Source organism: Electrona antarctica (genome assembly GCF_951216825.1).
Source record: "Electrona antarctica genome assembly, chromosome: 9".
Classification (NCBI taxonomy): domain Eukaryota; kingdom Metazoa; phylum Chordata; class Actinopteri; order Myctophiformes; family Myctophidae; genus Electrona; species Electrona antarctica.
Window position 1 is genome coordinate 12,876,202 of NC_136790.1, and position 15,502 is coordinate 12,891,703.

Consider the following 15,502-nt stretch of genomic DNA (forward strand, 5'->3'; position numbering starts at 1 on the left):
AAATCAAACACGAAATTCGATCCTTATAATTCCAATGGACACAACTCGGGTCCTACTGACAGTCCGCGTCCTCTTGTTGCTCAAAATGAAACTCGTGGAACAACATCACCAACAACAACAACAACAAAAAAAGGTTTAAATTCAGTTGTGGCAAGTTATATAACCAATGGTTCAAAGAGTTGTCGGGGTTTCTTCCACTTTCCGCCCCCTTATATACACGCAAAGTTATGCAAGACTAGAGGCCCCCAGAATGCCATTGGATGTTAGAAGGAGGTATATTATAGATTATGGGATGGGGAGGGGATGGGGTACCAACTAGCACCTCCCCTAGAAATGCAGCAAATCTCTGCCGTTTACTTGTGGCGGGGTGGCTGTGCGCACTGGCGGCTGGAGACGTGAGAGTCCTTGCATTGGCAGACTGATGAGGACACGTGTCTCCTCCCTGCCACCCGGGCTCCACCGTACCGCATTGGCATCATCAGAGAACCAACTGTGGAAACCGACGCCAATTGTAACCCGAAGAAACACGATATTATTTTGAAAACCCCTTTTCCTGCTAGGGCTCGCCATTTGCGTAAAGTTTTTTGCGTATCCGCGTCGTTGAGATTAGGCTGCACACCAGACGGATTCGTCGACCATCATCAGAGCGCGTGCAGTGACAAGATGCAGGGACGGAGCAGCGACGTCTGAAGGTGACATGAACCTGGAGGGAATCAGGAGCAGCAGGCAGACCTTCAACAAGAAGTGGAGATAGCAACTGAAAGAAAGCACCTATACCAACTTGCCGAGAACCTGCGCGTTTTTTTCCGTGGCTTTGTCAAAGAACCAAGAGTTGGAATCCAAAATAGCTCAATTACATTGACCTAAAAAAAAAAGATTTAGCTGAAAAGAGGTTAACAATTTAGAGGAGCCAAAATGGCGACGTTAATCAAAAGCAAGATTTCTAATAAACTGTCAAATTTATCCACCACCGTGTCGAACAAATCCCAGGCGAAGGTAAGTGGCGCGTTCGCCATGATGGGCTTCCAGGCCGCCACGGACGAGGAGGCTGTAGGCTTCGCAGCCTGTGATGATCTGGATTATGACCACAGACAGGGCATGCAGATGGACATTATGGCTTCAGACGAGCTGGGAGGAGGAGAAGGGAGCGCGGAGCTCGGCGGAGACGGGACGTTGGGCGGCGACAGTCACTACCAGAGAGACGGCACCGGTCCAGCGCGCTCTGAATCAAAAGACGGAGGTCCGAACGGCGAAATAAAAGAACCGTCACCAAAAATCACAGCTTGGGAGGCGGGCTGGAACGTCACGAATGCAATCCAGGTAAAGACCCCATGGTGTGGGAAATAAAAAGTAATGGTACAAATTATAAACAGAAACAAAATAATAAATGAACTATAACCCAAGTAGCCATGTTCCCGATACCAGTGATGAATATATTCACGTTCAGTCACCAAAAACTGCACATAACCTGAACAGTCCATTTCAGTTGCGCATGCAGTCTCAAATGATCAAATGAATATCGGAGGGGGACAGTTATTTTGTTGGCTTTGGGTTTATGACTACTAACTACATACACTGGCCCATTTGTTTTATTTAAGCTAAAATCATGAAGCAACCGCATTCAAATGGAAATGTTAGACGTCGACTTGCCTTGAAACATGGCTAGACGTCGACATGACGCATTCTATCGTACAGGAATCAGTTCCTCATAATAATACCTATATATTTCAAAATATTCATGTCCATTTCATTTGCACGAGAGGTGTACGGTGTTTAAAATATACACATAAAGCTAATGTGTTAATTATTAGCCTATTTTCATGCTACCCATCCAATTTACGCACGAGAGCGCACGTCTTCATGGTGCCAGAGTGCCTGAAAAGGCGACCTGAAATTGTGAATAGAATTGATTAAATTAGGCCTACTCGGCCATTTCTGTGTAGGTGAGATTAAAAAAAAGGGCTGTGGTCACAGCAGTCATCGTTACGTCACACTGTGTCTCCTTCATCGTGTGATGATGACACGCGAGGCGTCATTGCGTCAGAGGATTGGATGTGCTCAAAGCGAACTGGAATGCCCACAACATCAAACCATGCATGGCTTGGCACAGCATAGACCTGACAAATTAACATCTGAATTATTCCTTGTAAAGTTAAACATAAACAAAATGTACATCAGGCTACATTACTCATCATAACCAATGGCATGTGTGTGTTTGTGTATTTGCAGGGGATGTTTGTCCTTGGCTTACCATACGCCATCCTCCACGGGGGATATCTCGGACTATTTCTTATTATTTTCGCCGCCGTGGTGTGTTGTTACACGGGGAAAATCCTCATCGCTTGCCTGTATGAAGAGGACGAAGATGGGCGGCTTGTGCGTGTGAGAGACTCATATGTGGACATTGCCAACGCTTGCTGCCAGCCCAGATTCCCGGCGTTAGGTGGTCATATCGTGAATGTAGCACAAATCATAGAGCTATTGATGACCTGTGTCCTGTATGTGGTTGTCAGTGGTAATCTTATGTACAACAGCTTCCCCACCATGCCAATTTCCCAGAAGTCTTGGGCCATCATCGCCACAATCGGTCTTCTCCCCTGCGCCTTCCTCAAGAACCTGAAAGCAGTGTCAAAGTTCAGCTTGCTGTGCACAATTGCCCACTTCATCATAAACGTACTGGTTATAGCCTACTGTCTCTCCAGAGCAAGAGATTGGGCCTGGGACAAGGTCAAGTTCTACATCGATGTCAAGAAGTTCCCGATCTCCATTGGCATTATCGTGTTCAGCTACACCTCCCAGATCTTCCTCCCGTCTCTGGAGGGGAACATGGTGAAGCCCAGTGAGTTCCACTGCATGATGAACTGGACACACATCGCCGCATGCATCCTCAAAGGCCTCTTCGCCCTTGTGGCCTATTTGACCTGGGCTGACGCCACCAAGGAGGTCATCACAGACAACCTGCCGTCGACCATCCGAGCTATTGTCAACATTTTCTTAGTCGCCAAAGCCTTGCTTTCGTACCCATTGCCGTTTTTCGCCGCCGTCGAGGTTCTAGAGAAAACGTTTTTCCAAGGACAAGGACGAATACAGTTTCCCGACTGCTACGGGGGCGATGGACGCCTGAAATCGTGGGGGCTCACACTCCGGTGTTTGCTCGTGGTGTTTACGTTGCTCATGGCCGTTTTCGTGCCACACTTCGCCCTTCTCATGGGTCTCACTGGCAGCCTGACAGGCGCAGGGCTGTGCTTTCTGCTCCCCAGTCTCTTCCACCTCAGGCTTTTATGGAGAAAGCTGCTATGGCATCAGGTTTTCTTTGATGTCGCTATATTTGTAATAGGGGGTATATGCGCCATATCTGGCTTCATTCATTCGACGGAGGGGCTCATAGAAGCTTACAAGTATAACATAGAAGAGTAGATGCGAACCACTGCTGCAGCTAGACGTTATAACTGCAAATCCACATTTAGTGAAACGCGACTTTCCAACAAGCGCAGCTATAGGCGCAGCAGCCCCCTTGCTTAATTCATGCGTAAAATGCGCGCGCACAACACATGCACATATCTGCGTTCATATACAGTCTTGCGTCGGTTCTCTCTCTCACACAAACACACACGCACACGCACACACACGCACACACACACACACACACACACACACACACACACACACACACACACACACACACACACACACACACACACACACACACACACACACACACACACACACGTGAGAGTAGACAGTGAAAGTGAGGGAAACTCAAGCACTCACAACATACTATATGGACAATTATATGTTGTATAAATATGCGAACATTACAAGTACATTTACATTATTTTCCAGTGGAGTGAAGGTTTACAATTAGGCTATTGACCTTTTACGAAATTGCAAAATCGGCAATTTGTCTTTTCATCTCTCATGGGTTTCCCCCCCACATGAGAATTCACCTCATTAAACGTTCAAGTTTGTTGTGACTATGGACAGAAATTCGACAATATAATGTGATCTAATAAGATGTTTATTTTAAAAAGAAAATGCCACTTTCTTCTTCAAGGTGATGTGCAGTATTTTATGGGTATAGTGCAGCGATTCCCAACCTGTGGGCCGGGGCCCACTGGTGGGCCGTGATGAAGTAATAGCCCCCCAAATAATTGGCAAAACAGTATGTTTTATTGATAACGTTATTAATGTACAAAATATATATTCATTGTGATACCAATAAATAGGAACTTAGTAGGACTACCTATGTATAGTTCCATTGATCCAAGCCAGAACATGCATGGCAATCGATTGACTGATCACCAAAATAACTTGACACGGATGCTTTTTGGAGATTTTCAAGTGGGCCCTGATCCAGACAAGGTTGGGAACAATAGTGAACGCGGTGCCTGCATGGCACAGATAAGCTATATGGACAAAGACGAGGGCAACACTATATGGCAATAACAGACAGTAAAAAAAAAAATAGTCATGTTCAAACACTTATGAATGCATATAGAAATTATAAAATATTTCTTAAGTGAGGAAATTGGACCTTCTACGAACATTTAAAATAGTACTGGAAATGCATACAGTAAGGTATAGATGGTCTATACAGAAGTTATACAAACTATGCATTGAATGTATGATATTCAGACAAAACCTTATATATGAAACTGGAAGTGGAAATAACTCAATATTGGCATTAACGAATTTGTTGTGAAAACCTGAGATTTAGGCCTACAACTGGATTTATTTAGCTTTCAATTGGCGATAAAAGGCTAATAAATGCATTTCACCTGAAAGAGGCCTAATCACAGGCCAAATATGTGGTGATAGGCTATTCACACACAAATGAACCTCAAATTGAAGGTTTCCACACTGTTATCTGTGCATTTGACATGTATATTGGGAGATTAATTCGAATCATTCCTGGCTCGAAATTCGGTTGTCTGAATCAAAAATGTATTGAGCTCATAAAAAAAAGAGAAAACATTTTTTCCATTCTGTGCAATCCAATGGGTTCTGTGGAAATGTTATAAAACCGTATGTGTAGTGTTATTGTGGTTTCAAAAAGATGGAATGTATATCTCAAAATCGTTATCATATATGGAAAAAAGATTAAAGAATAAAGAAATAAGTGAAATTATATTGTAAAAATGTGTGGTTTTATGTAACGAAAACGGTGAGAAACGTGTATCTTCTTTCTCTATATATAATAAATCAAGTTGGAGAAAATAGTCCTTTTCCTTTCTATAGCCTGTATCGGCCACAGTCGTTCATATGAGTCATTATATATAAGCTAGCCCATTTGTAGGCCGCAGTGAGAGTGGGACAATTGGATCCATTTTCATTAAAGCCCAAATTCTGACATTAATTTAATTAGCTATATAAAACCGAAATCGGCAAATGAAAACAATGTGAACGTAAACTTAACCCCCCCCCCCTTGCAAATTGTCATTCATGTCACTAGTTCATATAAAACCATGTTGTATAGGCTTATAAAACATGGTGTAGACGAATCCAGACAAATATGCCCGTATAAAAAAAATCTGGCCATGCGAGGCTATGTTGCATAACGTTCAATCGTTGGGCCTTGAAAGAGGCTGCGCTTCTGGCCCAGGCCTACCTGTTCATTTGTTAATTTCATGTGACGGCATCTTGACAAAATGTCCTACTTCTCCATCTGTCCACTGAGACCACATGTGCACTTCAGCTTCCTTAAACCTCCTTTTATGAATCGATAAAAGGCTAAAGTAAACAAAATATAATGTACGAAATATGTACAAATTCTTTATTTAGTCATCGCATAAGCACATTAAAAAAAAATACAAGTCACATACAATTACAAATACATCCGAGTAGCAGGCCTCTGCGAGTCGCTACATTATGCCTATAGAGCCCCCTGGTGGACAAACTAAGACATGAACAGTTGCAGATGGAACTCAAAATGCATGGTTCTTCAAATAACGTTGCATCATATAAGCAAGGTTAAACGTGCCGTTACATTGGATGCAAGCAGCAGTCTCCGATGTCTTCGTTGTCCCACCAGGTGGTTCCAATAGGCCCAAAGGACAATGTACATCAAGTTATTAAACATTAGAATAATTAAAACTATAATATTCACAGAATGCCATTTGGGATGACCATCCCGTTTTAGAAAGGCAGACAACGGACACAACATCCATATCAAGTAAATCCACAGTGTCGGAACAGAAATGCTCAGCAACCTGGGTCCCTTTGACATAATACAGCGACGCTGCACAGCCAATAGCCTGGTAAGACATCCCGGTTTAGTTTACCAGGCTATGCAGCCATCACTCTGTACTAGGAATCGATGGGGACAGTGGGCTTCTTTGTAGAGTTCTCAGCCACCCACGGGTGAGTTAGAACCCCCTGGATGGGCAGCCTGTGCATGGGGTTATGCTTCAGCAACCTGCTAATCAAGTCTTTGGCACCAGCAGTGACAGGAATCTGAGCCGGGTAAGTATACTGCACCTGCATGAAAAGAAAAAATATGTTTTAGACATGCAGTGCATTAAAAAAAATAAAAAAATCACAGGTATGAGCCAATGATTGAGTAAAAATAAAAAAAAGAAATTTCTTGACCATGGTTACAAGTTCCACAATCATTTCATAGTCTATACTATAGCTAGTGCACTCAATAGTTTGAGTAAGCAGTTGCTATATCTATGGCAGAGGAGTTTCTGAAGTTCTCCCACTTGTAAATAATAGATAATTTGATTGACAGATTGTCACAAACCTGTTATATTGTATACTAATCTTGTATGAAAATATGAAATATCTCAGGGTAATATTAGACTGCTGCAATGGTCGCATTGTGAATCGCTGGTGCCGACTGATATATAATTACATGGAAAATGAAACCAGGCTTCAACCTTTTACATTACAGCAGCCGTAGCTGAGAGGCAGAGGTTTGTTTGTGAGAATAGTTTGTTTTTGACCTTCTCTCCTTTTATTGAGAGTTCAAGTGAAGTCTGACGAGTCATGCTGCATTTCAGAGCATCAGTATGCAGACCACTAGGCCAACGGTCTGGGCCTACTGTATATATATATATATCAGTAATGTTTTGTCCAAATGTGGGAAGGATAAAAAGAACATTTGAGGCTTTTGAAATGCATTTGTGGTTTAATGAAATGTTACTCAGTGAACTGTATCTTACCCGCGAAATCATGCGGTAGGTCTCATCATGAGTCTTTGCCTCGAAGGGGGGTCTGCCAACCAGGAACTCGAAGCAGAGCACGCCTAAACTCCACAGGTCCACCTTTTCATCATGGGTTTTTCCCTCAATCATCTCTGGAGGTAGGTAGTCCAGAGTTCCACAGAGTGTTGACCTCCTGAACAACCAAAGTAAAAAGATAAGTGGTATGAGACAAATGTGTCACTGTCACAATGTGTCTGAAGTCATGATCAAATATCGCTGATTTAGCTGGAATCAAGTTTGTAGGACTATTGTTGTCACATGTCATGGCCAACTTTACATAGCAACACCAACAATATGGTCCTTGATGAGATCTAGCAGAACCAACTCGATTATAAGTTCAATAATATATATAATAAAAATACACATCTTTAAAAGATAGATTTGCACAATAGGGTATGTGTCCAAACTAAGTTGTCAATTGACAAGACGTGTGGTGATGCCACTAGGTCCTTCGGCCACAGTAAAGTGCAAACTTATCCAGGATTAAAAGAAGAATTTCACCCATTTTCGGATCCTCCCTAAAGCTCATTATTAACCCATTTAGACCCGAGACCCATTTTGAAAAGGCCTTCTAAAACAAAAAGTTTTATTTAAGACACCCTAAAACCTGAGGTCCCAATCTACCCAGTCTGTGTCTCAGAGGGCTGTGGACAGTTAGGAAACCTTTGGTAAAACAAGACTTCAAATTGATGCAAGAATGGCTTAAAACTTCTTCAACATGCCAACTTCACAGAAAAAGAATGTTCCATTAGCTTGGCCTTGGACTCCCGTCGAGTAAGTAATTGGTTTCTGAACTATCAACAGCGTGCGTAGTGAGTTGACAGAATTGGTGCAATCTTATATTGCCACATTAGTTTAGACCAATTATACAAAGATAAGATTGAAAATGGTTAAGTGCTCCCTTAAAAACAAGTTTAGGTATATGTGATGCATGTGGAATGTGTACCTGGAGGAGGGTGTGTGGACAGACCAGCCAAAATCAGCAATCTTCAGCTCCCCATTGGCCCCCAGCAACAGATTCTCTGGTTTGATATCCCTGTGAATCACCTTCTTGGCATGGCAGTAGTGGAGGGCATCTGCCAGCTCCATGATGTACTGGAAGATGTGAGAAAACAACAGGCTAATTCAGGAATGTGATCAGAGAAAACAAGACTACACATTATTCGTTATTCTAAGTACAAGTTATAAATTGAGCGTCTGCTAAATGCCTAAATTATAACTTGTTGAATAAAGTGGTTGCATAGCTTTAAGTAAAGCCCCCATCCACATGAAACAAACATTACAAATGCCCTGATTCATTAAGCAGACTTACTGTCGCACTCCTCTGCTCGTTAAAATTGCCACAGCGCTGTAGCTCGCCGTAGAGCTCCCCCTTGGGTGCGTATTCCAAGATAAGGTACACACGAGCAGTATCATGGAAGTAGCCATACAGTCGCAGGATATTTGGGTGCCTGTGGTATAGTATACAGATATGAATATTGAGACACATTGCAGAGAATATTTAAGGTGTACAGGCAGGTGCTGTAGACCGAGTAGACCACAGATTAGATATGATAGAATAATACAGCCAGCATTATTCATGGTGAGGGTGACACAGTCATGACTTTAGGATGATCCGGAACCGTATTAACATTGTCACGAGTCAGTATGTGGACTTATGTCTGCTATACAATTACAATACAGGTGGTTCTCAAACCTTTGCATTTCAAGGACCATCATTGGATGTACCCTACCTACGCCCAAAACTCACGTTAGGTCGGGAGCACAGTTTAGATGCTTAATCAAACAGTGCTTTATTGGCTCTGTTAAAATATATGCGAGCGCATTATGTGCGAGATGATTTTGACCACGGGAGCGCATCGCGACATCAGACTTATAAATATCCCTGTGAATATAACATTTTTATTTTTGCATAAATGAACGTACACCCCCCCCATTTTATTTCCAAAAAGTGACAATGACAAGCATAGCTTGCCTATTTGCAATGGCATAGGCGTTAGGGGCTTAATCATTCACTCATTTAAGACAGTGCTTGCCTTTAACAGTCAATGAGAAAAAAATGCAGATGTGGATCAGTCAGACAGTAGGCTGAGCACGAGATGATCATTTTCACGAGTTGGTAAGGAATAAAGAATTTAATAACTTAATATACAACTAACACAGTGACAGTTTGGCTTTGCAAGTTGCATATGTGCACGTGTGTGTGGGGGGTGAGGCGGGCAGCGAGGCAAGCGGGGGAACGTTTTCTAGTGGCTTTCCATATGTTTGGTCGTATTGCAGTTCATGTCGCAAAAACGAGGGCGAGGCTTGATTTTATAGGCCGTGCCAGATTGATTACAGCTGTCGCATTTATCAACGCCAAGACCGAAAATACGCAAGGAACAACTGTTTACGATCACTTGTTAAAAGCCATGCCGACGTGACCGTACGACAAAACCCATGCTCGAATTTAAGGCAGAATTTACACTCCATTGATAAATGAGGGCCTTAGAGTTACAGACGTGTACTGGACCATTAGAGGTACTGCTCAGATCGATCGGACGATTTTCACTCCAAATTACTCGATCGGTGATCAACAATTTACCCGATCTGGAGAAACCGATCTTTTGTACCATTTAAGTGGTATACAAGTCAATCAGATATAAAGTATAATATCGTTTTGCATCTTTGTGACATGCCTACACATTCGCCCCTTCCTCCCCACACATAAATAATCCTGCACAGTGTAGTGTTTTGTTTCGCACGAGCGTGACAAAATACAGCAGCTGCTCGCTGAACACGCGTGTACGGGGAAGATACCACGGATTCGACAGTGCTGTCACTGTTATGCTATGCAACACGGAAATAACAGACTCAAAGCAGTTTATAAACCACAGTCAGTGACATGTTGCTGACAAAACCTTGGTATCTTCATTTGACCGTGTCAACTTTTCACAACTGTTTGGAAAATCCTCGACGCAAGGTTATAGAATTCACGGTCGGGAAAACTTGAGATTCCCTTCTCATGTACTGGTGGGACATGTCTGCGGACTGGCACTGGTCCGTGGTTGGGAACCTCTGCCCACTAGCAATCATTAAGCCATTAAGAGGGATGCTCAGATACCATTTTTTTCAGACCGAGTACTTCATTCTGAGTTTGTCAATACCAAGCACAGAGATACAAGAACTTTTTGTTGTGTAACCATTTCCCCCCCCATTTATGTTGTTATGCCTTGTAATGAACAATAACAATAAGACTGCTGATTCTTAGGGACCGTTTAATACTTTTTAGACAGTTTCTTTAACTTTACTGTCAATTGAATGTTTTGGGTCAGAGTATCAGGAAGGACATTTTCCAAGTACATGCCTAGGGTATCGGGCCCGATACAATATCAGAGCAACCCTATCGTTAACAAACTAGAATTGTTAAAATCCTAAAGGATCCCAACCCAAGACTTGACCGAGAAGCATTTTGTCTTAAGGAACGTGTGCACTGTTATCCCTCACCTCAGATGAGACTGGATCTCCACCTCTCTCCTGAGCTGGTGCTCCACTCCTGCCTTCTCCAACTGCTTCTTGAAGAGAACTTTAAGAGCCAGGATCCACTTGGATGAACGCTCTCTGGCCAGGTAAACATTGCCAAATTTGCCCTTCCCTAGGGCGCGGGCAATTTCAAAGTTATCAAGGCTCCACCGCGCCTTCCTGTACAAGCACAAATAATTTTAGAAAACCTAAACCTTTTTTACTGATTATTATGGGCCAAAATAAAGAAAACTAAAATCCTCAACAAGCTAGGTGGACTTACCCTTTCCCCGAGGAAGTAGTTTCATTCTTTTCCGGTTTACCTGACATGGAAGAAAAAACGATAATGTATCATGATTCAGTAGCCAAACGGATGAAACATTAGAACATACATATTATATGTTGTATATATATATATTATATACAACAAGTTTGTAAATTATTACTTTGTGGCTTTTCCTGACTCTTCAGTTCTGTTGAAGGTTTGGATGTAGTCGGCTCCAATTTGTCTTTGGCCACTTTGGTCTTCAGCTGGCCATGGACATTGGGTTTGGGCAAGGCATGTTTCACAATCTCAACAGAGGTACATGTGGGAGCCTTAACACCGGTGCGTGGTTGCTGCATGCGTAGAGGTCCATTTGACACACCTAGGACTCTGTGTTGCTGGGCAGGGGTCACTGGTGGCTTTTGACAGGTCTGCGATTGCGAGACAGGAACCCGCTGTGGCAGGTGGATACTAGACTGTTTAAAACACAAAACAGCACCAGACAGTGAGTAATGCAGCATGTACACAGAGCAGGGATTTTAGACATTATTCGGCTGGACTTCATTTAACCAGTAACCACCACATAAAGCTACGTTACTTAAAACGGCTGGTCTACAAGTTCTTCACAACACACAGATGCAATATTTTGTGAGCTTTTACTGTAGTGTAGAGCAGCCTTGAATAATTATTACTCTTGAATAAGTAATAATGCAGCCTATCTGATGTTTCTATAGCAGGAGGCAGCTTGATGTACAAGTACACCACCACGAGGACATGGCACTAGTATGTCATAGGGACTTTTTTTCTGCCTTTATTCATAGTATCAAGTGAAGATGGACAGGAAAGAGGGAGAGAGAAGGGGAGAGACATGCAGCAAAGGTCGTCATGAACGGGACTCGAACATGTGGCATGCACCTGGACCACTTGGCCAGTCCAACCCTTGACGGCGACTGCTGAGTGCCAAGCACGGTCCCATTTTGAATAGTCTTTGGTATGAGCTGGCCGGGGCTCAAAGATAATCAAACCAAACCTTCCAATCTCAGGCGGACACTTGAACCACAAGGCCACTGAGCTTTGTTTAATGTTGCTTTGTAATTACAAGCAGTAGGGATAACAGGGTTACGGTTGTTAATGTAGAGTAGACAATCTCTCAAAAGATTCCAAACACTGCTACAACGTGTAGACGAGTTAGAAATATAAACAGATGCGTGCGACCGGAAGTGGAGTGCTAGAGCAGGGGTAGGCAACCTTAGGCATGGGTGCCAACATTGGCACAGAAGAGGGTGATCACTGCCATAAGAGAGAGGTTTTTCTTTTAAAGTAAATTATTCAAAAAAAAAAGTGTAGTCAGTTAAATTAAGTCTATTCACATCTACAAATGACATGATAATTTACATCCTGCACATAATTGTACATTCATTCAAACTCCTAACTCATGACTGGGGAGGGATTAGGTGGGTTATTGCTATCATTGAGTTTAATGATCATTACATCCTGAAAATATTTCTAAGCTTGTTATGTGTATCCTATATGGACAATCAAAATCAGTTGGGAATATTACATTTTGATGTGGTATATATATATATATATAATTATATATGGCACACAGTCTATCACGAAAATGAAAACATGGCACATGTGGAAAAAGGTTGCAGACCCCTGCACAGTGAAGGACTGAGATCCGGTCTCTACAAGTGAAAGTGGGTGGTGCCCCTAGAGGAAAATTCAAAGAAAAAAAATACTGGTATATATATTTTTTGCAGATGGATGGCGTCTACATAACACAAGGATGATTAAATAAATATTGGGTGAACTGAAGTAGTATCCTGTAGTATTATCCACCAATATCCAGAAAAGACTACTTTTACTGCATTTCCACAGCAAAGAGGACTCCTAGTTACCTTCACTTCTGGCTTTTGGGGGTGGTCCATGCCCTTAATAGACACCCGGAGTCTGGCAGCATCCATTTTCTAAAAAGGAAGAGAAATAACAATGTTAGTTACCAGTTTCTATCAATTACTCTGTAACTCACCCATGAATACATGGAGAATTATTTTTTGTCACATTCCTTCATTGTAGAAAGAAGAATCCAAAAACACACGTAGAGAATACTATAGATTTGCCATTAACCATGGACAACCATTTGAGAATTCTGTCCCATTTTTTCACTCCCCGTAAAGAAATGGAAGTGAAGATCTCACTCTTTAGACCTTTCTGTAGTGTACACATCTGTATACTGCCCAAATGTGGTGTCGCTACAAAAGGATTACTCAGTGGCTTATATTGACTGTATGAGTCTGGCTACTAGCTCCCTGAAGCAGTTTGTTAGTGTGCAATCTTATGAGCATCTGAGTCAGTAAATCATTGTAGTCATAACTAACACTATTCAAGTTCTGTCAGGTTCTCCTCTAGACTGTGGAACCATTGGAGCACTGAAACTGAACATTGTTGAAGTCTTTTTTGGCACTTCTGTTATGTGTTGTTCATGGATCTCCCTTGGGCTCAACTCTGAAATAAAGATTAAATTGAATTGATTGAATGCACCAAAAGGGGAAAGGGCTGTTCTTCTCCATTTGCTGTGTTTGGGGGGGAAACATATTCAAGGCGTCACAGGTAAGATAGAAAAAGATAATTTGTGGTGTGAAGGCCAATGTTCCTTCTGAGCCTGAGGGCACGTATCTTTATGGTCGACATGTTTTTTTTCTCCATTTAAAAAAAAGGTGGTAAATAAATAGATCGGTGAGGCTTACTGTTATTACTATTTACTAAACATATTGGGTAGACTATTTTATTGCATTTTCACAGACATTGTGGGGCTATATCTGTTGTTAGGGTAACGGTTTGTGTCTCAACTGATACAGCCAACTGTAGTCTACTTGCCAGCCCATTGTGAACCCAGACATTGCGTACACCAAGGTTTTATGTTAGAAATGTTTGTTGAGTATGGGTCGCCGGCATGATGAAATTTAGATTTGTTTTCTCCCCTTATAGGTTGTTAATGGAATGTTCACATATTGTGCCAATTATGAAAATTGCTCAACATATGCAAGTTAGCATTCGGCAGTTTCTACATGCTGGGGACCCATACTTAACATTTCTAACATAAAACTTTGATGTACTCAACATGCCGGGTTCACATTCTGGCAAGTGGACTACTAAGCTTAGTGTAGTTTTCAAAAATATATGTTACAATGTTAATTAACATGACTCACCACAAGATGTAATTGCACAGTTCCCGAAGAGAACCCTCTGTCCGCGGAGACCAAAATGCTCGACGGCAAAACGCACTAAAGCAGAGCCTAGGCCTTCAACTGCTAACAGGTAGCCAACCGAAGCTAACAGTAGCTAGCAGTAGCTACATACATGGGGCTCTGCTGCGACGCTAACCTTAGCTCGTTTTCCGCAGATATATACTTCTCTGTTTAACTACTTTGAAATAAGTAGTAGCGCATATTATAGACGACAACGCGATTGTTTTAGTCAAATTGGCCGAAACCAGCGGAGTTTCTTGTCTTGTTCTCTTAATCTCTTCGGAATCGGAATGGGATGCCCAGTTGCCCAGACTTCCTACAACTTGTTTTTCCTTTTCAAAAAATTCAAACGTCCCTCTTTCACAACCTTTAAACTGTACCGGGCACGCCGATTGGCTGGGGAGATCAGAGATGCTCTGTGCTGCGCAGCCATTGGCTGATACGGACTTCCTAAACTCGCGTCACCAGGCTTTCCACCTCGGAGTAATTACTTCAGAACAGTAGGAGGCAGCAGTGTGCAACCAAGCCTCGTTTTAGCTGAGCTTGTATATATGTTCTTTTTGGATAGCAATGGTGTAGTTAAACTTAACCGTTTATATGTTGTTTTAGCATAGTACTGTATATTTGTTGTATGTCATAAATGTTCATATGAATTGAAAATGGAGGACCACAATGGAAACAAGCCATATACGCTTTCCTGGGTTTTAAATCCTCCTAGCAGAAATGGAACTGTACTTTCCCGTGCTTTTTTCTGCAAACTGTTAATAAAGTATGCATTTCAATCAATCAATCAATCAATCAATCAATAAATCAATCAATCAATGGCTAGACACTACTACATATTCTAGTAATAGCATTTAATTCCAGTAGATGGCGGTAACGCACCTTTTTTGGATGCCAACCTCTGTAAAACAATAAGGGGCCCAGAACCAACTAAGGCCCAGAAGCAAAACAACAATACTCAGCTCCCGTCCTGTACCCTGTCCTGTACCGTCACAGAATGTGGGAGAGAGAACTTTGCGTTCACATGTAAGTATTTTAACGTTTAAACGTATTATGTCGAAGTTTGTTGTAGCATTTCATTAGCCATGTAATTAATTGTGCATATAATGTGTAATGTATTTGTATATGCATTGATTAGGCTATTCTTTACGGCACTTCTGATTAATTGAAAAAGGTGGACCCTGTTGTAAACAAGTGTAATGCTTTATCATTGTGTCGTCCACAGTAACAGTCTTTGTATTGAGTTGTGCTTTCAATTTTAATCTAGATGACAAGAT

The 15,502-nt window shown here is 42.0% G+C and overlaps 2 protein-coding genes across 2 annotated transcripts; one reads left to right on the forward strand and one right to left on the reverse strand.

Moving 5' to 3' along the window:
- Positions 1-915: 915 nt before the first annotated feature.
- Positions 916-3,487, forward strand: slc32a1 (solute carrier family 32 member 1; the record flags this gene model as incomplete). Its single annotated transcript, XM_079509966.1, has 2 exons — positions 916-1,320; positions 2,230-3,487. The coding sequence occupies 2 exons, from the start codon at positions 916-918 to the stop codon at positions 3,415-3,417; spliced, it is 1,593 nt and encodes a 530-aa protein (XP_079366092.1). The 3' UTR covers positions 3,418-3,487.
- Positions 3,488-5,747: 2,260 nt separating this feature from the next.
- On the reverse strand, positions 5,748-14,551 carry aurka (aurora kinase A). Its single transcript, XM_079509334.1, has 9 exons — positions 14,184-14,551; positions 12,873-12,941; positions 11,153-11,447; positions 10,990-11,029; positions 10,692-10,886; positions 8,518-8,656; positions 8,152-8,300; positions 7,164-7,338; positions 5,748-6,477 (listed from the first exon to the last, which is right to left on the reverse strand). The coding sequence occupies exons 2-9, from the start codon at positions 12,936-12,938 to the stop codon at positions 6,307-6,309; spliced, it is 1,230 nt and encodes a 409-aa protein (XP_079365460.1). The 5' UTR covers positions 12,939-12,941; positions 14,184-14,551; the 3' UTR covers positions 5,748-6,306.
- Between the last annotated feature and the right edge of the window lie 951 nt (positions 14,552-15,502).